This window comes from Dendrobates tinctorius, unplaced genomic scaffold (assembly GCF_039654945.1).
Source record: "Dendrobates tinctorius isolate UK_male_01 unplaced genomic scaffold, ASM3965494v1 ptg000070l, whole genome shotgun sequence".
Classification (NCBI taxonomy): Eukaryota; Metazoa; Chordata; class Amphibia; order Anura; family Dendrobatidae; genus Dendrobates; species Dendrobates tinctorius.
Window position 1 is genome coordinate 32480959 of NW_027361738.1, and position 27150 is coordinate 32508108.

At 46.9% G+C, this 27150-nt stretch overlaps 1 protein-coding gene across 3 annotated transcripts in view; it reads right to left on the reverse strand.

Moving 5' to 3' along the window:
• Positions 1 to 27150, reverse strand: part of PRKAG2 (protein kinase AMP-activated non-catalytic subunit gamma 2) — a 357046-nt gene that overhangs the window by 60188 nt on the left and 269708 nt on the right. For all 3 annotated transcript variants that reach the window (XM_073581558.1, XM_073581559.1, XM_073581561.1), the window contains one exon: positions 22652 to 22703. In XM_073581558.1, coding sequence (XP_073437659.1) covers positions 22652 to 22703 — 52 coding nt within the window. The remainder of the gene's footprint in view (positions 1 to 22651; positions 22704 to 27150) is intronic.

Genomic DNA, 27150 nt, shown 5'->3' on the forward strand with positions numbered 1-27150 from the left:
TCCAATCGCCTCTTAATAATCTGGAGTCAGAATTCAAACATTAATGGGAAACGTTGCACTATATGACCTGGTGACACAATTGTGAATGTTGTATTTAGCTACAACAATGACATTGAGGTCGCACAGTTGCAGTCAATGGTGACTCACAAATTATGTATCTCAACGCATTCCTGGAGGCATCATGGTTCTCCAGCCATAAAAGAAGTGTTCAGGCGCTCCTAGCATCGCCCCAGCCCAAGACTGGGCTCACAGGCTGCGGAGATCCAGCAATGCTATGAACTCCATCTGTGACGCGGACAGTAGCACACCGGCATGCCCATCATCACTATTAGTGAATGGGTTGTGGTTCCATGAATAATGGCTACGTGTAAAGCTGCCATCGAGCACCATAACCTTGTGGCCAAACAAATCAAACTGCTTTTAGTACCAATCCAATAGAAAATGGCATGGCAGCACCAGTAAGGGCACAATACAGACACATTGGTCACAATGCCAGCCTGCTCCCCAGCCTGTCTCTGATCGGGCAGCATGAATCAGAGGACAGACCTATATATTCATAGAATCGTAGAGTTGGAAGGGACCTCCTGGGCCATCTGGTCCAACCCCCTGCTCAAAGCAGGATTCGCTAAATCATCCCAGACAGATGTCTGTCCAGCCTCTGTTTGAAGACTTCTATTGAAGGAGAACTCACCACCTCTCGTGGCAGCCTGTTCCACTCATTGATCACTCTGTCAAAAAGTTTTTTCTAATATCTAATGCCTCTACCTTGTGCCAGTCCTTACACTGACTACCCATCCACTCCAGAATTCAGTATAAACTTATTACCCTCACCCACAAAGCCCTCCATGGCTCAGCACCACCCTACATCTCCTCCCTCGTCTCAGCCTACCACCCTACCCGTGCCCTCCGTTCTGCTAATGACCAGAGGTTAACATCCTCATTAATCAGAACCTCCCACTCCCGTCTCCAAGACTCTTCACGAGCTGCGCCAATTCTTTGGAATGCACTACCCAGGCTAGTACGATTAATCCCCAAACCCCACAATTTTAAGCGTGCCTTAAAAACTCAATTGTTTAGTCTGGCCCATCGCCTCAACGCATTAACGTAAATATCCCTGTGTGGCTCATTTCTAAGTTTTTTACCATAACCAGGTTCCTCGCATCATGTTTTCACATGCTTTTTGCATTTCATAGCCCTCTGTGTCTGCACTGTTACATATTAAGACTTAACTGGTTCATGCAGCAACAGGAACACCCAATTCTTACACTATGGCTGGTCCAAACAATAAAAGCAATTGTTACCATCCATCTCTCGTGTCTCCCCTTTTCCCTAATAGATTGTAAGCTTGCGAGCAGGGCCCTCATTCCTCTTGGTATCTGTGTTGATCTATGTGTTTATTGGTATGCTATGCTGTAATGTCTATTGTCTGTACAAGTCCCCTCTGAAATGTAAAGTGCTGTGGAATATGCTAGAGCTATAGAAATAAAATCATCATCTAATCTGTCTCCCCTCCCATTCAGTTTCATCCCATTGCTTCTAGTCTTTCCTTGTGCAAATGAGAATAAAGATGATCCTTCTACAATGTGACAGCCCTTGAGATATTTGTAGACATTTATTAAGTCTCCTCTCAGTCTTCTCTTCTGCAAGCTAAACATTCCCAAATCCTGCAACCTTTCCTCATAAGACAGGGTTTGCAGACCGGTCACCATTCTGGTCGCTCTTTTCTGAACTTGCTCCAGTTTGTTGATGTCTTTTTTGAAATGTGGTGCCCAAAACTGGATACAATATTCCAGATGAGGTCTGACCAAAGAGGAGTAGAGGGAAATAATGACTTCACGTGATCTAGACTGTATGCTTCTGTTAATACATCCTAGAATTGCATTTGCCTTTTTTGCTGCTGCATCACAATGTTGACTCATTCAGTCTGTGATCTATTAGTATAACCAAGTCTTTTTCACATGTGCTGTTGTTTAGCCCTATTCCTCCCATTCTGTATATGCTTTTTTCCTTTTTATTGCCTAGATGTTGTACTTTGCATTTTTCCCTGTTAAAAACCACTGTTAGTTGCTGCCCACTTCTCTAGTATTAGCTATACCTCCTAGCTTTGTGTCATCAGCAAATTTAATCAGTTTACCCTCAATTCCTTCATCTAAATCGTTGATAAAGATGTTGGGGGGAAAAAAAAAAAAAAAAAAAAAAGAAAAAAGCACTGCTGCAGATTTCCGTCAGGTGTGAACAAACCCTCACCACAATCCAAAGAGATCCAACCCGTCCGTGTCATTTACTCACATGAGCAGCGGATAGACCTGGGAGCACGTGCAGGGGCAGGGTTACATGTCTGCCATCATTCTTCTAAGTGATTTATAACAATCTCCCTGCCATAAGTGTCCTGGACCTTATACACCTCATACCGCAATTTCAGATTAAATAAAAGCTGTTAATCCAGCAAGAAACGCTGCATTTTACCAGCAGAATGAGGACAGACCATTTTTAGCGCAAAGAAGTAAAGGTCTTTGCGCTAAATATTTAACTTGGAGGGGTAGACAGGTCTCCTACATACCTGTCATAATAGGTCATACATGACTAGTGTTGAGCATTCCGATACCGCAAGTATCGGGTATCGGCCGATATTAGCTGTATCGGAATTCCAATACTTAGTTCCGATACTTTTTTCATATCGAATACCGGAATCGGAAGTTCCCATAATGCTAGGAGCCCGCTCGATTTGATTCAGCCAATGGGGATCCTCAGAAGTGTGGGCATATCCTGTTAGGCATGTAGGCATGTTAACTACTGGCATGGCTGTGATTGGCTGCTGAAATGATGTCATGATGCACTATAAAAAGCGCTGCAGCCGCCATTTCTGGTCACTCTGCTGTGAATTCAGTTAGGGACAGGCTGCTGTTGAAGACTGTGAGGGACAGTTAGAAATAGCGATTCCACAAAACATATAGTGCTTAACCCAGGCTACATAAACCACCACTGTAGCTTGCTTTTCCCTAGCAGCGCTGTTTTCACAGCTGTCTGCAAGGGCTGTGTGAGTGCAGACCCACGCTGTGCAGTGTGTCCTGCAGGCACGTCTGCTTGTAGGCCGGCCAGCGTGTGTCTCTGCCTCATACACATTTTTCTTTTATTGCTGCTTTTTTTTTCTCCTGTATAGCGTGCTTCCATACGTATCCATATACGTTGGTTGCAAACACTAAAGGAGTGGACAGCGGAGCCTTTCAGCAGCCTTTCAGTGCTATAGCCCATTTCTCTGCACTGTTTTTGGCTGTCTGATAGGTCTCTCTGTGTGTGAGTGCAGCTCACGTTGCAGTGTGTTCTACAGCCACCGCTAGCTGTAGTCCGCTCAGCGTGCGTCACTGCCTCATACATAGTCCTTTTTTTGCAGCTAATTTAGCCAGATTTTTGCTCCTATATTAGTGTGCTTCCAACCGCATCCATTGTCATTGGTTGGTTGCAAACACTATATAGGATTAGATAGAGGAGCCTTTTTGCTGGCTTGTGCCCTTCAGGGCCAGCCAGACTAGTATCACCCTATTTTTTGGAGCCTCATCAATTGCATTGTAGGCTAGCTTCCTGCATTGTAATCGCTCCAAAAAGTTTGTGATACTATAGCTTTCAAACTTTGGTCACATCCTTTCCCCCCCACCCAAAAAAAAGGAAATAAAGTTCACCAAACACTCCACTTTACAGTTGTCTAGGCCACATTAGATCATATTAAAGTGTAGTACACACACTCTTAGCCAAATTAGTGTTTCTTATACTGGTTAGCAGGTGTTCAGGAATAATAACACTAAGCCACCCCTTTTTTACTTTTCTGCCTATCTTTATCAGTCTACCAAGATGAAGAAGGCAGGGAGTAAGGCACGTGGTCGTGGCCGTGGAGTTTCAGCAGGGAGAGGACGGGGGGATTCAGCAGGGAGAGGACGTGGGGATTCGGAATCTGCTGCGGCCACCAGTGACCCGGCATCCCCCACTTTTACCAGGCAACAGTCCTTCATGCGCAGCTTTGTAGGACCTCGCCGTACCCCACTGCTGCGTGACGAACAAATTGAAGCCGTTGTCGGATGGATGGCAGCTAACGCATCCACTTCAATGACTTCCGCATCCTCCCAAGGCCAGAGCACTGAAGAGCAACCATCTGTCTCTTCACCACCTGCCAAATTGCCCAGGCAGTCCGAGAGCCCTGGACAGGAGCCATCTCAATCTTTACTTCTGTTCTCAGAATCTGTTGGCTTGGAAAGAGGTGGCCAGCCAAGCAGCATTCTAGAGCGTGAAGAAGAGGGAGTATGCAGTGATGCGCAACTGCTTTGTCCCTCTGAATCTGAAGAGGCGGGTGGGCCAGTGCCTATGGTCAGCACACCTCAGTATGCATCAGATGATGATGAGACTCAGTTGCCAATTTCTGGTGCGTACGGTGCTGGCGAGACAACCCAGGACCAGCCGGTGCTTGAAGAGGGGAGTGGAGATGAGGTCCTTGACCCATCATGGCGTCAGCCACAGGAAGGTGGTGGGAGCAGCTCTGAGGAAGAGATTCCCCGAACGGCCAAAAGAGGAGGGAGAGGGCGGGGGCAGACTTGGTTGCCTGTAGCCTCCACTTTGGCACCCGTGAGGAGCAATCCTCTTCCAAAACACAAAACGGGCGCTCCCAGGACTTGCAGTGCGTGGTCTTTTTTTGACACAGTTGCAGATGACATTTGCTTTGTCAAATGCAAGCTGTGTCATCAGAAAGTGAAACGAGGGAAAAATGTGACCAACATCAATACCACAAATATGTGGAAACATGTGCGTACCAAGCACGAGGTGGAGTTACACAGACACACTGAAGATGTAGGCCAACCTTCAGCAGCACCTACCACCTCTTCAGCTCGTGTTGGGGCCTCTTCCTCCAGCTCACACACAGCTGGTTCGGCTTCCTCACTGGAACGCCATGGAAGAACCACTGCCACTGTTGTCCAGAGACCCAGTGAAATTCCACCCACTGAACCACGTTCGCAGTCATCAGCACACTCCCAGGCCACTCACCAGCAATCGGTAGCACAGGCATGGGAGAAAAAGCGGCCATACTCGGCAAACCATCCCCGAGCACTGGCTCTGAATGCCGGCATTGCCAAACTACTGGCCCTTGAGATGCTGTCATTCAGGCTGGTGGAGACTGACACCTTCCGGAACTTTATGTCATTGGCAGTTCCACAATACAATGTGCCCAGCCGCTTTTATTTCAGCAGGCAAGCTGTCCCTGCCCTGCAAAAGCATGTGGAGGGAAAAATTAAAAATGCGCTACTAAATGCCGTCAGTAGCAAGGTCCACCTGACCACCGATGCGTGGACCAGTAGCCATGGACAGGGACGATACCTTTCCCTCACTGCCCATTGGGTCAATGTTGTGGAGCCGGGTACAGATCTGGAGAGTGGCTCTGTACGTATTCTGCCAACGCCAAGGATTGCAGGAATGCAGTCTGTACATACTGAGTCCTCCTCCTACTCTAGTTCCTCGGAATCAGCACTGCGTGAGCCTGTTAGGCCAGATATGAGCACAGGTGTGGCCAAACGTCAACAGGCCGTCCTTAAATTAATTTCTTTGGGGAATCGGAGCCACACAGCACAGGAGCTCTGGAATGCCATCAAGCAGGAGAGCGATGTGTGGTTTGTGCCAGCGAATCTCCAGCCAGGTTTGGTAGTGAGTGACAATGGCCGAAATCTAGTGGCAGCTCTGGGCCTAGGCAACCTCACTCACATACCATGTCTGGCACACGTGCTCAATTTGGTCGTGCAGAGCTTTCTGAGGGACTATCCGGATCTTGATGCACTGCTGCACAAGGTTCGCCTAGAGTGTGCTCACTTGCGGCGTTCCAGCATGGCAAGATCGCGCATTGCATCTCTGCAACGCCGATTCCGCCTGCCAGAACATCGCATCATATGTGACCTCCCCACCAGGTGGAATTCAACGTTACATATGTTGGAGCGGTTGTGTGAGCAGCAGGCAGCAGTAATGGAGTACCAGCTGCATCAGGCGCAAACAAGTCGCACTGTGCGCCGGACACACTTCACCACCACTGAGTGGGCCACTATGAGGGACATCTGCCAAATTTTGCGTGCCTTCGATGACTCCACGCGGATGGCCAGTGCAGATGATGCACTAATCAGCATGACTGTCCCCCTCATCTGTCTGCTTCAAAAAACCTTACAAGCACTAAGTGAGGAGGTTTTTGAAGAGGTCGAGGATGAGCAGTCAGAAATGCCATCTGCTTCTGGCAAGTCTGCGCAACGTGCTTCCACACAAAGGCCCAGGCAGGGGACACTTAGTGAGGAGGATGACGAGGAGTCAATGGAGGAGGAGGAACACATCTCTCCAGAGGAGGGAGGTACACAAGGCTCTAGTAGTCAGTGTGTACAGCAAGGGTGGGGTGATGCTGAGCAGGCAGAGATGCTGCCTCAAGCTGGGGACAGCGTTTCCGGTCCAGTTGGCAGTCTGCAGCACATGGTTGATTTCATGCTGCAGTGCTTGTTAAATGACCGCCGCATCGCCAACGGCTGATTATTGGGTGTACACCCTCCTAGATCCTCGCTACCGGGACAACTTACAAAGCCTCATACCACAGTTGAACCGGGAGCGAAAAATGTGGGAGTACCAAGAAACACTTGTGCAGGCCATCATGTTCTCCATTCCCCCCACAAGTGTTGCTGGTAGTGCTTTTCAAAGCAGCCATGTGGGTAGAGGCAGTGGAGGAAGCTCTGCACAAAGAGGTAGCAGAGGCAGTGCCGCAGGTGATTTTGCAGGAGGGTCTTGCTTTGGGAGTATTGGACAAGCGCATAGCTGATTTTTTATATGTGGATAAACCAGTGTGTCCTGTATTTCACACCTTACCCAAAATTCATAAAGGCGTGTTTCCTCCACCTTTCTGGCCCATAGTGGCCGGTATTGGAGGGGTTAATGAAAAACTCTCCGAGTGGATAGACAGAAAATTACAACCTTTGGTTTTGAAAACACCAGGTCACATTAGAGACACCAAACAGCTTCTGCAGGCACTTCAGGAGGTTGCATGGGGGCCTCACCACACATGGATAACATGTGATGTTGTTGCTCTATATTCATGTATACCTCATGATTTGGCATTATCTGCTGTTTCCACCATTTTGACTGAAGAAAGCAATTTCAGTTCTGATCTTAAAAAATTTATCATTATGGCGTTACAACATCTTTTGAACACCAATTTTTTCAAATTTGACACTAAGTACTATCTTCAGGTGTGTGGCTGCCCGATGGGGTCAAAATTCTCTCCTACTCTGGCCAACTTATATATGTCCTTTTGGGAGAACAAATATATATATATATATATATATATATATATATATATATATATATATATATATATATATATATATATATATATATATATATATATATATACTATGGATAATCCCTATTTAGACAATGTATTGTGGTGGGGGAGATACATTGATGACGTGATCCTATTGTGGTTTGATCGTTGTGATGTATCTCCCTCTCCTGGCATGCTTAAGTTTTTTGAGTATATTGAGACTAATTCTTTGAATATTAAATTCACCCACGAAATACATGGCATTTGTGCCACATACCTGGATGTTAAAATTATGGGAGATGTCAAAACGGGGAATATAAATACTTCCCTATATAGAAAAGATACCAGTGGTAATGCCATATTGCATGCGGATAGTTGTCACCCGCCACATGTGATACGAAATTTACCGTTGGGTGAATTAATCCGTGCCAAAAGATCATGCTCTAATGACGCTCTTTATGAATCCGAGCGTCGTAAAATTTGCACCAGGCTATCAAAAAGGGGTTATAAGAACTGGATGTTAAACAGGGCTATTAAGAAAGTGGATAACAAAACTAGGAGTAGTTTATTGCAGAATGACATGGTACACACTAATCAAAATAAAAATATTCCCACTTTTTCTACCGCTTTCAGTTCAGATTACAAGGGTGTTATTAAAATCATAAATAAACATCTTCCCTTACTGCATCAAGATCCAGTCTTATCGCAGATATTGGCTGGTGGACATAGGTGTGTTCCAAAGAGAGCTAAAAATTTGAGTCATTTTTTGTCCCCCTCATTGTATTTGTCTGATTGCACTAAACCTACGTGGTTAAATTACTTGGGCAATTATAAGTGTGGTGAAAAATTGTGTGGTTTGTGCCGCTATATGGATATTACAGATAGATTTGTTAATTTTAGTACACAACAAACCTACAAAATTAAAACCTACATGAATTGTAACACCACACACTTAGTGTATATGGCAGAGTGCACATTGTGCAGTTTATATTACATTGGCTGTACTACACGCAGCCTGAAAAGGAGACTAAGTGAGCACATCACCGCTTCTAATCCAGAGTCTATGTCCAGTCGTAGGAATGTGTCTGGCTTGTCCAAACATTTCCTTGAAATACACAAGGGTAATTTATGCAGTCTTAAAGTTAAGGGAATAGAACGGGTATTGAAACCCCCCAGAGGGGGTGACTGGGAACATTTACTACACTGTCGGGAAGCCTTCTGGATACTTGCGCTTGATGCACGATATCCGCAAGGTCTAAATTATAGAAATGATCTTATGTATTTCTATTGAGTGCTGAGATTTTTGCTGTTTTTTATTTATTTATTTTTTTTTTGGGGGGGGGGGGGGGGGGGGGGGTTTTTGTTTGTCATTTGATAGTTGCTATGTATTTATGCATTTATACGTGTGTATTGCACATGTTTTTATTTATTCTATGTCTTGTCCATTGTTGTATTGGTCTTTTCCTTTTTTTTTTTTTTTCTTTCTTTCTTCTTGCAAGGGAGTGACTCCACCAGTGATTTGAGGGCTTAGTTGTCTGCCTCTTTGATTATACACATGTGTGGAGTCCCTCTGCTGATTAGGAATGTTTATAATCATTTTGTGAACTGTTTTGTTTCAGGTCTCTGAGGAAGAACCTGGTGTAAGGTTCGAAACGAGTCAGGCGTGGGGGGTCTGTTTTCCCCTTTATGGTTTTATCATGAAATTATGTGAATAAAACTTATCGTGGATTTTATTAAGTCTCCAGTGCCGGATCTTCCTTCTCTCTTCATGTTTACAAAGCCTCATACCACAGTTGAACCGGGAGCCAAAAATGCGGGAGTACCAAGAAACACTTGTGCAGGCCATCATGTTCTCCATTCCCCCCACAAGTGTTGCTGGTAGTGCTTTTCAAAGCAGCCATGTGGGTAGAGGCAGTGGAGGAAGCTCTGCACAAAGAGGTAGCAGAGGCAGTGCCGCAGGACAAGGCAAGGCCAGTATGGCCCAAATGTGGAAAAGTTTTGTGGGACCGCCACAAACGGCTACACCATCACAGACAGCTCCAGTCAGCAGGAGGCAACGTTTCCGTCAGATGGTGACAGACTACTTGTCGTGCCCTGTTAGTGTTCTCCCAGACGGCTCTTCCCCGTTCAAGTATTGGGTCTCTAAGCTGGATACATGGCCAGAGCTTAGCCAGTATGCATTGGAGGTGCTGGCTTGCCCTGCTGCCAGTGTATTATCGGAACGTGTCTTTAGTGCTGCAGGTGGTGTGGTAACAGACCGTCGCACGCGACTATCCGCCAATAATGTTGACCGGCTTACTTTTGTGAAAATGAACAAGGCCTGGATCTCACCTGAATTTGCCAGTCCTCTTCCAGAATAAATAATTGGCTGGCAACAGGATCCAGGTCTCCTGTTGTGTTCATGTTTCTATGATCTGAACTTTTTTCCTGGGCTACAGCAACGCCCGTTGTTGCTCAGAAGTGCTGTCCGCACAGACAAAACACTCGCTTATGTGTAAGTGGGGTTCGGTAACGTCAGCTGATCCCCTGCTGTGTGTACGGCAAACTCTCCTACTGCCTACAACTTCTGACTACCTCTGATTTAATATGTTCTCTGATTTGCCCTCTGTCTCCACTCTGTTTTGAGTATTTCCTCCGGCCTACAACACCGCCTGTTTCTGCTCTCAAGTGCCGTCTGCACAATCCACACTTGTTCCTGTGGTACCTGGGTCCTGTAACATCTGCTCATCTCCAGAGTTGAGCACGGCAATGTCTCCTGCTTTGTCTACATTCCCACTACTTGTAGTGGAAATGTGGACAGAGCAGGAGACATTGCCTGACTCACCTCTAGGGAGAAGCTGCTGTTACAGAACCCCAGTAACACAGGAACAAGTGTGGGTTGTGCAGACGGCATTTCAGAGCAGCAACTGGCGTGGTTGGAAGCCAGAGGAAATACTCGAAACAGAGTGAAGACAGAGGCCTAATTGGAGTACGTTGACAGTTAGTAGTAGTCTAGAAACAATCGCAAACTGCCACCAAGTAGGCCTCGGCCTACTACCTCATTTTCCCTGGGCTCCGACAACGCCAGTTGGTGCTCGGAAGTGCTGTCCACACAGAAAAACACACTCGTTCATGTGAAAGTGGGGTTCGGTAACGTCAGCTGATCCCCTGCTGTGTGGAGGGCAAACTGCTGCTGCCTCCAAATTCAAACAACGTCTTATCTTAAACTGCCTCCAAGTAGGCCTCAGCCTACAAAATGACTATCCCTGGGCTCCAACATCGTCAGTTGTTGCTCGGAAGTGCCGTCCACACAGAAAAACACACTCGTTCATGTGAAACTGGGGTTCGGTAACGTCGGCTGATCCCCTGCTGTGTGGAGGGCAAAGTGTCCTGCTCCCTCCAAAGTCAAAATACCTCAGCTTTACACCTGCCTCCTATTAGGCCTCGGCCTGCACCACGATTGTCCCTGGGTTCCAACAACGCTAGTTGGTGCTCGGAAGTGCTGTCCACACAGAAAAACACTCGTTCATGTGAAAGTGGGGTTCGGTAACGTCAGCTGATCCCCTGCTGTGTGGAGGGCAAACTGCTGCTGCCTCCAAATTGTAACTACTTGTGATTTAAACATTCTCTGATTTGGCCTGTGTCTCCACTCTGTCTCTAGTATTTCCCCTGACCTCCAACACCGCCAGTTCCTGCTCACAGTTGCCGTCCACGCATTCCACACTTGTTCCTGGTGTTCTGTAACGTGAGCTGATCCCCCAATGTGTGTCTGGCACTGTCTCCTGCGCTGTCCACCATCCCACTGCAAGTGGTGGAAACGTGGACAGAGCAGGAGACATTGGCAGACAAACATCAGGGGATCTGCTGATATTACAGAACACCAGTAACACGTGTGGATTGGGCAGACGGCTACTGTACGCATAAACTGGCGGTGTTGGTAGTCACGTGAAATCCTGGAAACAGAGTGGAGACAGATGCCTAATTGGAGCACGTTGACAGTGTTGTAGCCTACAAACAATCTAAAACTACCACCAAGTCGGCCTCGGCCTACACCATGATTGTCCCTGGGCTCCAACAACGCCAGTTGGTGCTCGGCAGTGTCTTTGGCACGGGGACTCCCTGTTACCCAGCCTGGTTCCAGCACGCCTGCTGTTTCCGGGTAGTGTCAAGGTCACTATGCCACCAATCCGTTGTCCTGTCGTCTTGCGGCCGGGTTAGCCGACTCTACGGTGCCTGCAGTTTAGGTGACTCCTATGTGGGCTGCGGGAACTGGCACTGAAGGCTGGATCCGTAGTGCAAATGGGACATGGACCCCCTGTAGAACTGTGGGTTTCGGTAACTGCGGCCGGCTTGCGGCCTGGCTACTTTGCTTTCAATGGGTACCTTCTGCTACCCACCCGGGTTCCAGCACTGTCTGCTGGTTCTCGCCAGAGCCTTTGGCCTAGGTGCCTCCATCTCGGTATCCGAGGTCCAGCACCGTCAGCTGGTCCTTGGTAGTACTTTCTAGCACAGGTACCTCCTGCCTAGTAACCGTGGTCCAGCACCGTCAGTTGGTCCTCGGTAGTGCCATTGGCTCTTGTTCCTTCTGCTACCCATCCGGGTGCCAGCACTGTCTGCTGGTTCTCGCCACAGCCTTTGGTCTAGGTGCCTCCATCTCGGTATCCGAGGTCCAGCACCGTCAGCTGGTCCTTGGTAGTGCTTTTTAGCACAGGTACCTTCTGCTTAGTAACCGTGGTCCAGCACCGTCAGTTGGTCCTCGGTAGTGCCATTGGCTCTTGTTCCTTCCGCTACCCATCCGGGTGCCAGCACTGTCTGTTGGTTCTCGCCACAGCCTTTGGCCTAGGTGCCTCCATCTTGGTATCCGAGGTCCAGCACCGTCAGCTGGTCCTTGGTAGTGCTTTTTAGCACAGGTACCTTCTGCTTAGTAACCGTGGTCCAGCACCGTCAGTTGGTCCTCGGTAGTGCCATTGGCTCTTGTTCCTTCTGCTACCCATCCGGGTGCCAGCACTGTGTGCTGGTTCTCGCCAGTTTCTCAGCCTTCTTGTACCTTCTGCTACATTTCCAAGATCAAGCTTTTTGAAATTGTCTTTGGTAATCCTTATTGATCTCCATGACGATGACCCTGATGATGACGACCCTGAAGACCACACCAAAGAAGACCAGAAATATGACCCTAAATAATAAGACCAAGAGGACAAAGAACATGAAGACAACCACCAAGATACAGAACAAAAGACAGAAGAACAAGAAGCAGAAGAAGCAAAAGCAGAAGAACAGAAAGCAGAAGAACATTAAGCATAAGACAAAAAATCAGCATAGAAGAAATCAAAATTACAAGCAGAAGAAGACTAAGCAGTAAATGGGGGTGAGTCCGTTCCTCCTCGTGGTGCCCCTGGAAAATGCCTGCTGCTGCAGGCCAAACTGAACGCGGACAAATCCTGTTGTAAATCTTTTGTGACAGGCAGAACGTAAGGTGTAATCTTATAACTTTTATAGATAAGTACTACAGGAATGCCTGTCACCATAAGAAAATGAAGAAAAAGAAGAATAGGAAGAAGATGAAGAAATAGCATATGAAAATTAATAATAGCTGAATAAGAAGAATATGAAGAATGGAAAAAAAAAATTAATGGGAAGAAGGTGAAGAAGAAGAAGATGAATAAGGTGAAGAAAAAGTTGATGAAAAAAATGCTACTGCTGCAGATCATGAAGGAGAATGTGTGGGAGAAGTACAAAAGAAGGTGAAGAGCATGGAAGTTGTGAAACATACATATCTGACTAAATATAAAAAAGGTTAACAGTCAATATCTTTTTAACTCCGAACGTCTTGAAAAAAAAAATTGGAATTAATGCTATGCCATGTGATTTGAATAAACCACTATGCTTTTAATGTCTCCTCCACCTCCCACAATACATTCTACATGATTCTTATTTGTTTTCAATTATGTAGAATTAGCCAACAAGGAAATAAAGGCATTTTTTTAATTCCGATACCGGAAGTCCCATTGACTTGAATGGGACTTCCGGTATCGGAATCGGCGATACCCGATATTTTTTTTCTATCGGGCGATACCATCCGATACGATATTTTTGGGTATCGAACGGTATCCCTCAACACTATACATGACATAACTATAGTCAGTCCCTGGGACCCACAACTATCTCCAGATCGGTGGGCCCTCCCAGATACAGAGTCCAGCGTGGTGCCGCAGTCACATGCATGGCTCGCTCCTTTACCTTCAGGCTCTTCAGGCTGTTGCTGTAAATCATAGTTTTCTTATAATTTTATCCAATTTAAAACCAAATTCTGATAAACACCACAACATTTAAGATGGCTTGAGCCGAACGACCAACGGCCAAGCCTGTTTTTATAATCTGGAGAGGGAGACAAACCTCTGTCAAACCCCTCAGACTTCTCTATGCAGGAACAAAGGATCAGACATGTTGAGATTCAACATTTCCAATCGTTCTGCCCACTTGCCATTTGCTAATAGGGGAATATCTTGTGACCACCAAGCACACACTGGCAACTGATCAGCTTCATCCCCTTGGGCATCTGAGATGTTCGCCTGCCATTCTCCCTTTTAAACCATGACCCACAGAAGCTGTGACACGAGATAAGGCTCACAAAAGAATCTCTACCAGTAACCAGGTGAAACCAGATCACACCATTCACAGCGGGCCTCGCTAGGAAGTCCCAGGTAAGGAAACACAGCCGAGTCCTACAGTTTGTAAATGTCATACCGAGTATTTTGGACTGGGTCACCTTCAAAGAAAAATGCTTGGGAAAAAAAAAAAAAAAAAAAAAATCTTATTCAATTGAAGGCCAAAACCACTGTGCTGCTCATACATTGAGTCTTTGGAGCATCCCGCCCCCATTTCAGGTTTTGTAAAACGCTCACCAGGAAAATATAAAGTGGACGCCACTCCTTTGCAGCAGCTGCCGACGGACGCCGCTACGAACTGGGTACTGTCCATTAGGTTTCCTGCATGGTCTGGAAAACCCCTTTAAGCGTCCACCATATGATCCTCACCTTACAATGCATGTATCTATTAACTGCCGAGACGCAGATTAAACAGTGCCCCGAGGCATCCACCGCCATATACTGCTCGTAATACTCCAGTGCAGCCATTAGCTGGAGTGTTGTCACAAATGTTTTAGGATCCTCATGCATCAGCAATGTCATTCATAGCTAATAAATTAAACAGGCCGCGTCCACGGTGAGCAGTTTATGTGCAGATCTATGGGGAGTTCTCCTGCAGCCTATAGTATTGATTACACATAAAGACGTACTATATACGCTCCTATTATGTCCTGCACAGGATTTATATACATTGACAGGTCAGTAAATAAGTCGGCACTTTTACCTAACGCAGCGATTCACAGGAGATGATCCTCTGGGCGTTCTCTGGACCTGAACCTAGTATATTGCTGCAGTGCGTACCTACAGCCGTCCATAAGCCACTGGGTATGGACTCATCTGCGGGAATGTTGGGCAGGAAGGAATTTGACAGTAACAGCAAAACTCTTGATGTCAGTTGCTAAAATGTAAAGGGCAAAAGTACAAGAGCGGCTCTCCTCCAAGACTAAAGGAGGGCTCAACAGAAAATCTGAGAAATTACCGAGGCTTGTGCCCGTTCATTCTGGCGATCGGGGCAGCCATTCATCCTCAGCTACGCACACTGATGCTTTATTACCATGCAGAAAGTGGCAAACTAATCTTCTGTCGATGTTTTTTTCTAGACTAAATAATCCTAATTTTGCTAGTCTCTCTGGGTATTGTAGTTCCCCCATCCCCTTTATTAATTTTGTTGCCCTCCTTTGTACGCGCTCTAGTTCCATTATATTCTTCCTGACCACCGGTGCCCAAAACTGTACACAGTACTCCACATGGCAGTATAATGCTCTCATTTGATTGACTGCAGTGCTTTCAATGCCACGTCAGGGCTGCAAACACCACACTAGAAATGACGGATACTCAGGACTGGACAACATGGGGAAGGGGAGTAAAAAAAAACAAAACCTGGAAGTAGTGGTTTCTGAAACTGGTAAAACAATTTAAGGCTACGTGCACTATATGGATGTCGTCATTTAGACGCTGACGCAGCTGCCGATTATTCCCAGGTGAAGCCACTTCAGGGAACAGTCAGTCATCAGTCGCTTCCCCATCGTTCTCGTGGCGCTTGTGCTGCCAGCGTCTCAGTTTGTACTATGGAGTAGGGCAGCTTCAGCGCAGGAGCGAGTCCCTTCAGGGTTCCTAAACCCTTCAGCAGTTAGAAGAGTTGACAAAACAAACCCGTGCATGGTAGTATAATTTGACATTGCTGTGCACCTTGTTGGTTTTGTGGCGCGCCTTTATGGCACACTTAGGACAATGGCGGGCATAATCCGTCTGACAAGACGCAGTGTGCACACACACACCACAAGACGCAGCAATCCGACATAGTCTACACACATTAGATGTAGTAAGCTATAATACAAATCAGATCTAGTCCAAGGCTCTGATGCCCACAGCAAGTCTCAGGCAAAAAAAAAAAAAAAATAATGAGACAAACCCACTGGATTTTGCCAGGATTTCACAATAGTTGCAGTGAAGGTGCACACTAAGCGCACACTGTACGCTGGGAACAGGAACACCGAATGCGTGAACTGCAGAATTCACTGTATCAAAATTACTTATCAAGTTATTGCTGTCAAAGTTCGAGTCCATCTCCAGATTATCCCTATGGTTTATGATCTAACAACTGATCTCACCACAGAACTTAGAGGGAATCTGTCCCCCTTTTTTTTCGACTGAGCTGCTGGCACCGACATCAGGGGCTTATCTACAGCATTCTGTAATGCTGTATATAAGCCCCCGATGTAACCTGAAAGATAAGAACAAGTTAGATTATACTCACCCCGGTGTCCGTTCCGATGGATGTCGCGCTTTGGTTCGGCGCCTCCCATCTTCATACGATGCCTCCTCTTTCCTTCCAGCCGTGGCTCCGGCGCAGGCGCACATACTTGGGGGGGGGGGGGGGGGGGGGTGACAGATTCCCTTTAACCCATTTGTTTGATTAGGACTCAATCCCAACCACACCAAGACCAGAAGAAGAGGTGCAAGGCCTGGCAAACAGGAAATCCCTTTGTTGTCATGGGCAAACTACTGCGTTCTTGAGGCCCAGGGTCAGCCTCTAAGGGTAGGTGCACACGTTGCAGATTGGGCACTTTTAAGGCCCTTCATGCTGTTGTACATTTGATAACCTTTGTTTTTTTTAATTGTTTTCAAATTTGTCTGTTGCTTGTCTAACTTTAATTGTCTCAATAAAAATTAAAAAAAATTGTTATTTGCCATACCGTTTGTGGTGATCCTTGCCGTTACACGCTACTTTTTCCTCTTTGTCTCACGTTGCAGTTTGGGCTCAGGATTTTCCTGGGTGGATTCTGCATCTCTTACCAGTAAATGCAGTTCAAAATCCGCGTGTTCTTTATGCGGATTTTGTGCGTATTGGCATGCGTTTTTCCCCTCTGGATTTCTAGAATGAAATGGGTGTAAAAACGCTGCGGAATCCACACAAAGAATTGACATGCTGCGGAAAATAAACCACTGCAGATTCCGTGCGGAATTTTCCGCAGCATGTGCACAGCAATTTTTTTATCCATTGGTTAACATTGTTTGGTCTCACAGTTGCGGATCTGCAGCGTTTCCGCACGGACAGTCTGCTGAGGATCCGCAACGTATGCACATACCCCAAGTGTATGATCACACAACACTGGCTCTGTCTGGGTTTCCATCTGCCTTATTAAAGTAAACGACCCTCTAATCCCGTTTTCCAGGACTTTGGATGGAAGCCCCGACGCAGCCACTAACGTGTGGCAAAGACGCAATACGAGAGTAGCCTTCAAACCCCCACACACGTTACATTAATGTCGGCTGAATCTGCCAATATCGATGGTTTTGGCTGACAGTCTAATGTGAAGGGGAAGATACCGATCGCTCATGTCCGATATCAGACTGACGGTGCCATCGTTCTTCCGCCAGCTGGCAAATTAGTTATAAAGTAGTAAGAACACAGGCGCGCTCGGCCGAATGAGCGATTCTGTGCCTCGGAAAGTAGTCTGTCGGCCAAAATATCGGCTGCAGCACTGTCCAGCTGAAAGCCACCTAATGTGTATGGAGAACCTAAAGCGGCACGCTGACTTCAAAACAATTGTGAACAAGCATGGTTAAAAACACTCACTTCACCATTATCTTTCCGTGTGATCAGGCTGCTGCCGATCCCCCGAGGAACGAGAGATTTCAAATGAAATGATCTAAGCAGCATGAAATACCAACCGTCCTGTGGGCCATTATGTGGGTCTATGCACTGAGTGATCTTGTATAAAAATTGTATTGTTTGCTTTGTCATAAATAAAAAAAAAAAAAAAAAAAAACTGACAATAGTACATGCAAAAAAAAAAAAAAAAAGTTTAGAACCAGACAGCTGTATCTGGCGCCAGTCATCGTGTACCCCTCCATTAGTCTTAGTAGAAAACATCCTTGACCATGGCGAAGAACTAATCTAGGTTAGCACTACGGCTTGGCAGCGCTGGGGTCCTGGGTTCAAATCCCACCAAGGACAACATCTGCAAGGAGTTTGTATGTTCTCCCCGTGTTTGCGTGGGTTTCCTCCGGGTTCTCTGGTTTCCTCCCACATTCCAGAGACCTAATTATAGGGGATCTAGATTGTGAGCCCCAACGGGGACAGCGATGATAATGTCTATAAAGCGCTGTGGAATTAATGGCACTATATAAATGAGTAAAATAAAAAAAATCTAGCGATGCACAGACCACACACGTTTGCACATCATGGTCACTTACGCATCACAGCTTGCACCTTACAAGGAGATTCTGGAGACATTCCTGCAACTTGTCTACATCGAGGAACGCTGGGTTTTCCCTTACTAAGGCCTGTTTCACACTTCCGTTTTTGACCATCAGTCAAAATCCGCCAGTTTTTGAAAAAAACGGATCCGCCATTTTTTTTGGCGGATCCGTTTTTTTTCCCCATTGAGTTGCATTACCGGCGGATCTTGACGGATGGCCATCTGTTGGATCCGTTTTTTTGCAGATCCGCCAAAATGTTTGCGTCCGTCGGCATGCCTGGACGGACCCTGCAACGTTTTTTTGGCTGTAGGATCCGCATTTTACAGTGCGCATGCCCGGAGAAAGGAAGTCAGCCGGGGATTTAACCCTGAAATTCTCTCTCTCGCTCTGGACTGCGGTTCCTTTAAAATTCGGCATTCAACGGATCCGTCAAAAAAACGGTCCGGTGGCATCCGTTTGCATCTGTTACAAACTGATAACTGACAAGAAAAAAAACAGAAGTGTGAAAGAGGCCTTACAAAAAAAAAAAGCCTCCAAGGCATTTTAGAAAATGTTACTGAGTTTCATTCAGGCCATGTTCCCAGGAGCAAGAACAAACAGCTTCTCTGTCCAGTGTCTGACAAAATACAAAATAGCAATCTGCTCTGATAGTTTAAGTAAAAAAATGCAGCAACAATGAGATTCTACACAATGCAAGAGTGGTATTTTACTCATCCCCCGCCCATGCTTCCCATAAAAGCATATGTTATAAGGGGAGGAAAGTGCACAATAACCCCCACCCAAAAAGAGATAAATCTGCTGTAAGGGTATATGCACACGCTGCGGTTTTGCTGCGGTTTTGGCCCTGCAGAACTGCAGCAGTTCCGCAGACATGGTACTTTACCATGTTCGCCTACGGGTTTTCAAGACTGCAGTGCTCACGCTGCGGTTTTTTACCTGCGGAAAAGCTGCGGTTTTTTTTCCGCAGCATGTCAATTGTTTCTGCAGATTCTGCTGCGGTTTGCCACCTATTCCATTGTCCAGGTGTCAAACCGCAGGAAAAACCGCAGGTCACTTTACCTGCGGTTCCGCGGGAAAAAACCCGCAGGTGAATCTGCAGTGTGTGCACATACCCTTATTGTATCATGTGGCTTTGTTTATCAAACGTTATTTCTTTCTTGCCCTCAGCAGCCAATCAGATCTCTGCATTTCTTTAGCTGCTCTGGAAAAGAGAACTCTGGTTGCCCCGATCAATAAAACTTTACTGTTAGGACTTGATCCCACGTTAGGCCACAATTCATCAAAGCAGACAATTTCTGTGCGATTTTTGGTGCTTCCGTGCCAGTTTTGCCCAGCTGTACCAAAGTGGAGCTGGAAGAAACTGGGACTAAAGTAAGATTTGTGGCACGGTGAAAGACGGTGCACACCCCTCGTCAGACACCGATTCACTACGAAGCGCCTCGCAAACCTTTGATTCAGGGCTGGGCTGTTTTTTTCTATTGTTTTAGGGCAGAAAACTATGCAGCGTTTTACCGTAGGAATACATAGTATTTTTTCGTCCTACATTTACTGACCTGCAGCAAGTTTTATTTACAAAGTACATCAATAATAATAATACTGCTCCTCCAAAATGCTTCAGGAATCAAAAACTCCCCGAAGAAGGGGCATTTACCAAATCATTTCCCACAAGAAGACTCGTCAATTGCGACATCAAAAGAAAAAAAAAAAAAAAATTCCAAAGAAAGTTTCCTGACAACGTCCGTAAAATCATTTTATTTGCCGTCAGATCAGTATGCACAACAAGAGAAACTATATTATATTGGAATGCCGCTCTGTTTACACAAGCTCTTCACACACAGCGAAAAAAAAAAACCCATCAGAACTACAAATGCTGCATTATGTACAGGAGCTCAGAGGAAATCGCCACATGGCATTACTGCAGGAAAATTAAGCCCCGGACAGACCGGTAACAGAAGGCCAGCATCGGCCGCAGCCTCACAGAATGCAGCAACAGATGGAGGAGATATATCTCACCGCCTTGACCACCTGCAGCCAAGAGATGTCCAGTCCACAAAAATGAGAAAAAAAAAACAAAAAAAAAAAAAAAAAACACAAAGTTTGACATTGCTCCAGTATAGCGGTGCTCCAAATTATAAATTGGGGCGTTGCACCACAAGCGATTGTCTATCACTATGCCTACTGCCGCATCCATATTTATAGCTTAGAGGCCAAATGATAATGGAAAGTATGACATCACAGGATCCATTATGGCCATTAATGTATTCTAAACACACGTACTGGCATCCCCCCAACATATACAGTGACACAGAGGGGTACGCCGGGATCAGGGGACATGCCAGGAGGGGTTTATATCTGGGACATACAGCATGAGCCATGGAGATAAAGTAGCCAGTCGGAGTAGCAGAGACTCCCCGCCGGGTGATGACATCACTGCGCCAAAGGCAGATCAGACGCGGTGCCCAGCAGGCTGCACACAACACAATGACAGACATTACCCTGCACACCGACACTCTCCAAACAGCCCCTGACTGAGCCATACAGGAGAGCGCCAGCTGAAACTAAGACAGTCACGTCATCCTGCCCGCAGGACTGCACAGGAATGTCTGACGCTTGTCATGGTGCCGGGATACTCACTTCACACTCTTGTCTACTGAAGTGTGACAGCAAATACAGATGTAACAGAGCCAGAGCCTCATTTACCTGCGTGTGAAGGGCAGTCAGTCACAAGCAAGAGGCTCTTATGGGATTACTTCCTCCAAACCAGTGATACAGATTGTGCCAGACGACAAATTCAACTCAAAATAAAAGGATTTACAACATTTGTCTAATCGCAAGAGATGGGACCGGACAAAACAGCATTGACCAACGTTCCCCTATAGCTGCAGCGCTGGCGCTCCGGTGGTCCCTGACGGTCTCTACACTTGGTCCCACGGTAATGATGCAATTGTGCATATGCAGTACTGCTGCAGCCAACCACTGGTGGTCTTGTGCTATACATCATTGCTGAGACATGAGGTCACCACTGCGGGCTGACATTTTATTTTTCAAAAAAAGGAGTTTGACTTTCAGGAACGTGGACCCCCAAATAGTTAAAAGAAAAAAAAAAAAAAAAAGTAGGTACTCATTCTCCCTGGATCCAGTGCAGCTCAAAACTCAACGTTTTTTGAGGTAGCAGTGACATCACATCAACAGCACCGCTGCAGGCGATCACTGAGCACAGTGGCTCTGCTGTGGTGACCGAAGCATTGAGAGCAGCGATTGGTTAGAGAAGTGATGTGCGCCGTCGACGTGACTGCTGCAGTGAAAACACAGACAGCGCAGCAGTGGGGAGTCAGCACTGGTCGGGGGCGGGAGAGCACCTGCTTCCTTTGGTATTTTACAGCATTTGGGGGTTCACTTTCCAGATGGGGGAAAACCTTTCCCTTTAATTATCAGTGAATGACATAGGTCAGCCCCTGGACTATGCACGCAGCCATATACTGACCATAGTCTCTTGTGCTTATTACAGCCGCTGCTCCCCAGACAGACTTTGGGTCTCAGCACCTGAGCCAACGCCATCAGAATTTCTCATGATGCTGTGAGGTCAGTGTGTGCCCGGCGTGAGAACATACGGCCGCTATATGGCAGTGTGAGCTAGCCCTGCTTACCACGGGGCCACACCGGCTAATGGGCATCACCTGAGTGATCAGTCACCCCAGAGATCAGCGGTGATGGGTGTATGAGCACACCTCACCTCCGCTCTCTTCTATCAGCCATGACTGCTGTGCAGGACTCAGCCCGGGCCTGCATCACACCATAATAAACGGGAATATGCTAGAATTACAACCAGCAGCGCAGCCAAAAACCCCGATCTGCGGTTTGCTGCATTGTGCAGGTCCCGGCACCACGACATTTGCTTTGAGTTTTGTCTCCGTCGCTCCATCATTGGCCAGGTGTCTGTTTAGCCTCAGCTGTAGAGTACCAGCAGCTCTGGGCTCCATACTGCAACCCCCAATGACCTGACCGAGACCCCTCTAGATCAGGCCATGGTTACTGTGGACCGTAGCAATCGAAAGGTTGAACAGAGCGGGAGGGGAGCGGGCACTGGACAGCGGCATGGGACCCCCGTGGGGCCAGCACAGCTTGTATGGGCAGTCGTTAAGTGGTTAATAGCATTACACCGTACTGAGCACCCTGTGGAATAACACCCCAGCGATTAGTGCAGGCGATCTCTCCAAGCCCATGAGGGGCAGGGAGTATCAGATAATGCTTCCATATAGACGGCGGGCACTGATCAGGGGTCCACACCTGGGGGCACAGCAGGCAGGGGATGATCACCCCCATCATGTAGGGAGCAGCATGCACAGAATGTCACCAGGCCCCTGCACTACAGGTGGCAGCCCTCACTGCAGGCAGGGCCTCCTGCACAGCTGCTGCCCCCCAGAGCAGAGCCTGCCCCAGAGCAGAGGCAGCAGCAGCTGCACGCAGGGCGCTGTACAGGAATGGGGGAGGCTCCTACCTTCATCTTCCAGCTCCAGTTTCTCCAGCATGCCTTCAATGGTGCCTTGAGCCTGTGTGGGGAGAAGGCAGAGAGAGGGGATGAGCAGTCATACAGGGGGAGGAGAAGCGGCGGCACCAAATCTAGTCTCCCCTACACACTGCACTGGGACGGCCCCGTCTGCACGGGGGGCGGGGCCTCTTATTCCCACGCTGACGACTATTGGGCTATCAAGAAACTAGAACTGTGATTGGTTGGTTGCATTAACTGCATCGACCAATGGTTAAGGAGCGGTAAACAATAGTCCGCCCCGTTTTGCAGCGCACAAACAAGAGCCGCCGCCGGCTGTCACTATGGGGACTCAGGGGGGGGGTCATTCTCTACGGGAGGGTCACTGCGCCTGCGCCCCGGTGAGAGCTGTCAGTGCCGCAGCACGTGTGCGTGGGAAAGGGCCGCCCGGAGCTCCACACCTGGAATGCGGCTATTAGTGCAGACACCGCTGTGCGTCATATCCTGATATTATAGGCCTGGTTCACACATTGCGGTGGTAGCGGGGCAAGTTCTACAGTTTTCACACTGGTTTTAGCTTAACCCCCCCACCACCACCTTAAAGGGACTGTCGACATTTTTTTTTTACTTAAAAGCATCTGTTTTGGGCTAAAATCTATCTTTGCCATTGGGTTTCATTAAACGTTTTGCACCTTTTGGCTCTTACAAGCGATGTTTCCTGGCACATTCAGCTTCACTGTGATCTGAGGTCATAAATCAGGAAAAAAAAGATAAAAGTGACACACTTTCCTGTCCCACAATCTGAACGAGCTCTCTGACACATCCCAGTTTACTCATTCTGCAGCCTGCTCCAGACACTGCAACACTGGCTGCGGAAGGCAACCGCTGCAGCATTGTTTAATGAACCCTAATTGCATACATGATTTTTCTTTTTGCTCCAACTAAATCAATTTAACTAAAAAAAAAAAAAAAACCTTGTTCCGGAGGTGAATGACCCCCCTTCAAGTCAATTTTCAGTTTTTCACTTTCAAGTTTTCCTCCCCTTCACCAAGATCGATAACTTTTTTCACTTTTCCGCTGACACCTCCATGAGAGGACTTGTTTTCGGCAAGACGAGTTTTTTGTTTTAGATATCATCCGCTCACTTTACCATATAATGTAATATAAGTGGAAAAACATCGCGCTCAATCCGTAGTCCCGTTAGGCTCCATTCCCACGACGAGCTTTTGGGGAGCTTTTTTGCTCTTCCAGCAGAGTAGATGGGATTTCTAGAGATCTCTTGCTCACCATGCTTTTATTTTACTCCGCATAATCTGACCTGCGGTGTGTTTTTCAAGTCCGCAGCATGTTAATTTCTCTTGCGGGTACGCCGAGTTTTCTGTGCGGATTTTCCCCATAGACTTACATTAGATGTGTAAAATCCACAGCAAAAAAAACCCAGCACAAATGCATTTTTAGTGCATTTCTGCATCAAAAAGACGTAATTCGCACCTAAGTATAGCAACACGTTGGGCAAAGAAACAGAAAAAAAAGTATCAAAAACAATGCGGCTTTATTTAAGGCACGATACACCAACAAGAGACAAAAAGCAAAGTGTCAAAAACTCAATAATGGAGCAGAAATGGTGCAACATCAAAAGCTCATCGTGGGAATGTAGCCTTAGGGGAGTGTAACCTGCTCCTGTACCTAAAATACTAAAGTATTGTAATCTATATATACAGCTCTGGCAAAAATGAAGAGACCACTGCAAACTTGGTCTTTAGCAAACTTCAGCCTGCTCTCCTTTGCTTCTCATTGATGAAAGGCTTTTTTCTAGCTTTACATGACTTGAGCCCTGCCTCTAGGAGCCTGTTAGGAACTGTTCTTGCCTGCACTGCACCCCAGCTGCCATTTGCCATTTCCTTTGTAGGTCACTTGATGCCATTCTGCAGTTGCTGAGTGACATTCAAATAAGATGACAGTCATCCCGGTCAGTGGAGAGTCGTTTTCATCCTCTGCCAGTCTGTAGCTTTGTTGTCCGCAATCTCTGCTCCTTGACCTTGTTGTAATGGACTGCAGTCTTAGAAATTTTAAGGATGGAGGCAACAGGACACTCACTGTATCCCTCTGCTAGTAAAGCCATAATTTAGCCCGTTTCCTCACTCAAGACTTTTCTTTTCAACTCCTTTGGCATGGCTAAAAGTTATTTTTTCGTTCCTATTACTTTAGGGATATTACTAGCACTTGTGTTGCCATCCAGCTTGTCCTATTGCAAGAGGATTGTGAACACTACAGCAGGGTTGCTTGTACTTCATTAAATAAGATTTGGTTCAGGTGATCATCTAATCAGAAGCACATGAAGTAGAATGAGGTGTAGTGTGGTTGGAATTCAACTGACACTGGAATGGAATGGCTGTCAGACATGTAGAGAAGCTGATATTTTATAAAACTGTGCAGTGGTCTCTTAATTATTGCCAGAATTGTATATAAAGCTGAGTGTATGTATGTATCAAGCCATGCCCACTCCATATAGCACCCATACTGGCAGCTGGAGAGCAGGGTTTCAGCGGGAAAGAGCGGGATGCGGGTGGAGAGCGGAGCTGTGAGGGAGAGTGCGGAACATGGATGGAGAGCAGGGCTGTGGAGGGAGAGAGGGACACAGATGTAAAGTAGGGCTGTGGAGGGATAGAGCCGGACACAGATGGAAAGCGGAGTTGCAAGGGAGAGAGCGGAACATGGATGGAGAGCGGGGTTGTGGAGGGATAGAGCGGGACGGCGCATGGAGATCGAGGCTTGGGAGGGAGAGCAGTGTGGTGTAACTTGATCGCTACTGTGAGTGTTTTACATTGGCACTTAAGGAGTTAAACAGCAGGAACCATGCTAGCTCTGATTGCTGCTACTAGAGGCATCTGCAGGCTGTGTCACAGCGGTCCCCATTCAGGGTGGTGCAGGCACAGATCCTGAACTTTCTCCAAACTCCATGACGGATAAATACGTCAGAGCAGGATGGATTAATTTTTAGCAAATTCTGCACGAGAAGTAGGAGATTTGCAGCATGCTCTTTTGGACTGATTTTTATGCAGCGTGTGAATGGGGTTTTTCAAACTCCATTCACTCGTAGTGTACCGTAAATTTGTCCCAATAAAGGTTGTATTTGGAGATTTCGTTGGCGGTTTTGTCCATTTTGACAGCAAAAAATAGCACAGAATTCAAACATAAATTCATTCATTCTGGCCATCAAAAACATGATCCACTGTCTACAGCCCATATTGAAAGTCAAAGGAGATCTGTCTGATGTTGTTTGCACTCATTCCATTTTGCATTTCAAAAGTTTGATAAATGGGCAGGAGGACTTTAAAGGATTATTCCAAAGATAGTTATCACCTACTCACTGTATAGGGGATATCCTACTGAATGCTGGAGGTTCGACAGCTGGGGTCCCCAGGAATCCTGTTAACAGGGCCCTAGAACTTAGTAACCTTACCCTGCAGCCCTGTCTTGAATAGAGAAGAGATTTGCATCTTTACCCTCAATTCCAGTCATTGTCTATGGGACGACTGGTGACAGCTGAATACAGTGCACCTTCCCATTGACAGGAGCGGATGTCGAGCATACGCACCTCCAATCGATCGAGTATCGTTTATTATTTTGGAAATAACCCTTTAACGATAAAAGGAGCCCCTGCAGAAACTTCCAGATCCATTTGAAAAAAAAGAATCAAATGAACGATGGAAAAGAATAACAAATATGGTATGAACAGGTTCCAAATGGAAACCACAAGTGTTCAAATGGAAACAGTGATTGCTTCTAAGGCCGGTTTCACACTAGCGTTTTTGAGCGCAGCGACGGCCTGCGCACAGCCGCCGCTAAGCCCCGCCCCTGCCGCGCCTCCGCCGGTAGCTCCGCCTACCAGCGCATGACGCTGCATGCGTCCTGCGTCCCCTATCTTTATCACTGGGGGTGCAGGCCGTGCGCAATATGCGTTTGGCGGCGCATGCGTCCTTTTGACGGTGCGCCGACCTGCGTCAAACGCAACCTGCTGCAGTTTGGTTGCGCCGGCGCACCGTCAAAAAGGCGCATGCGCCGCCAAACGCATACTGCGCACGGCCTGCGCCCCCAGTGATAAAGATAGGGGACGCAGGACGCATGCAGCGTCATGCGCCGGTAGGCGGAGCTACCGGCAGAGGCGCGGCAGGAGGCGGGGCTTAGCGGCGGCCGTGCGCAGGCCGTCGCTGCGCTCAAAAACGCTAGTGTGAAACTAGCCTTACATGTTATCTATATGTAGAAAACTTTAGCTTGCTAGGTTATCCAGATAGGATTTTTTTCCCAGATCCTCATAGTTTGAATGGGATCCATCATTTGTAATCCCTATGTTTACCCTTAAGAATATCAGCTCCCAATATTCTATCAGTGGATAAAATACCATGCCAGTCTTCATACTGTGTACGCTGTGGGCCCATACACAATAGGTGACAGGCAGCCAAACCCATAGATTTCTGCAGGACCAAATAACTATGCGCATGGGGATGTCC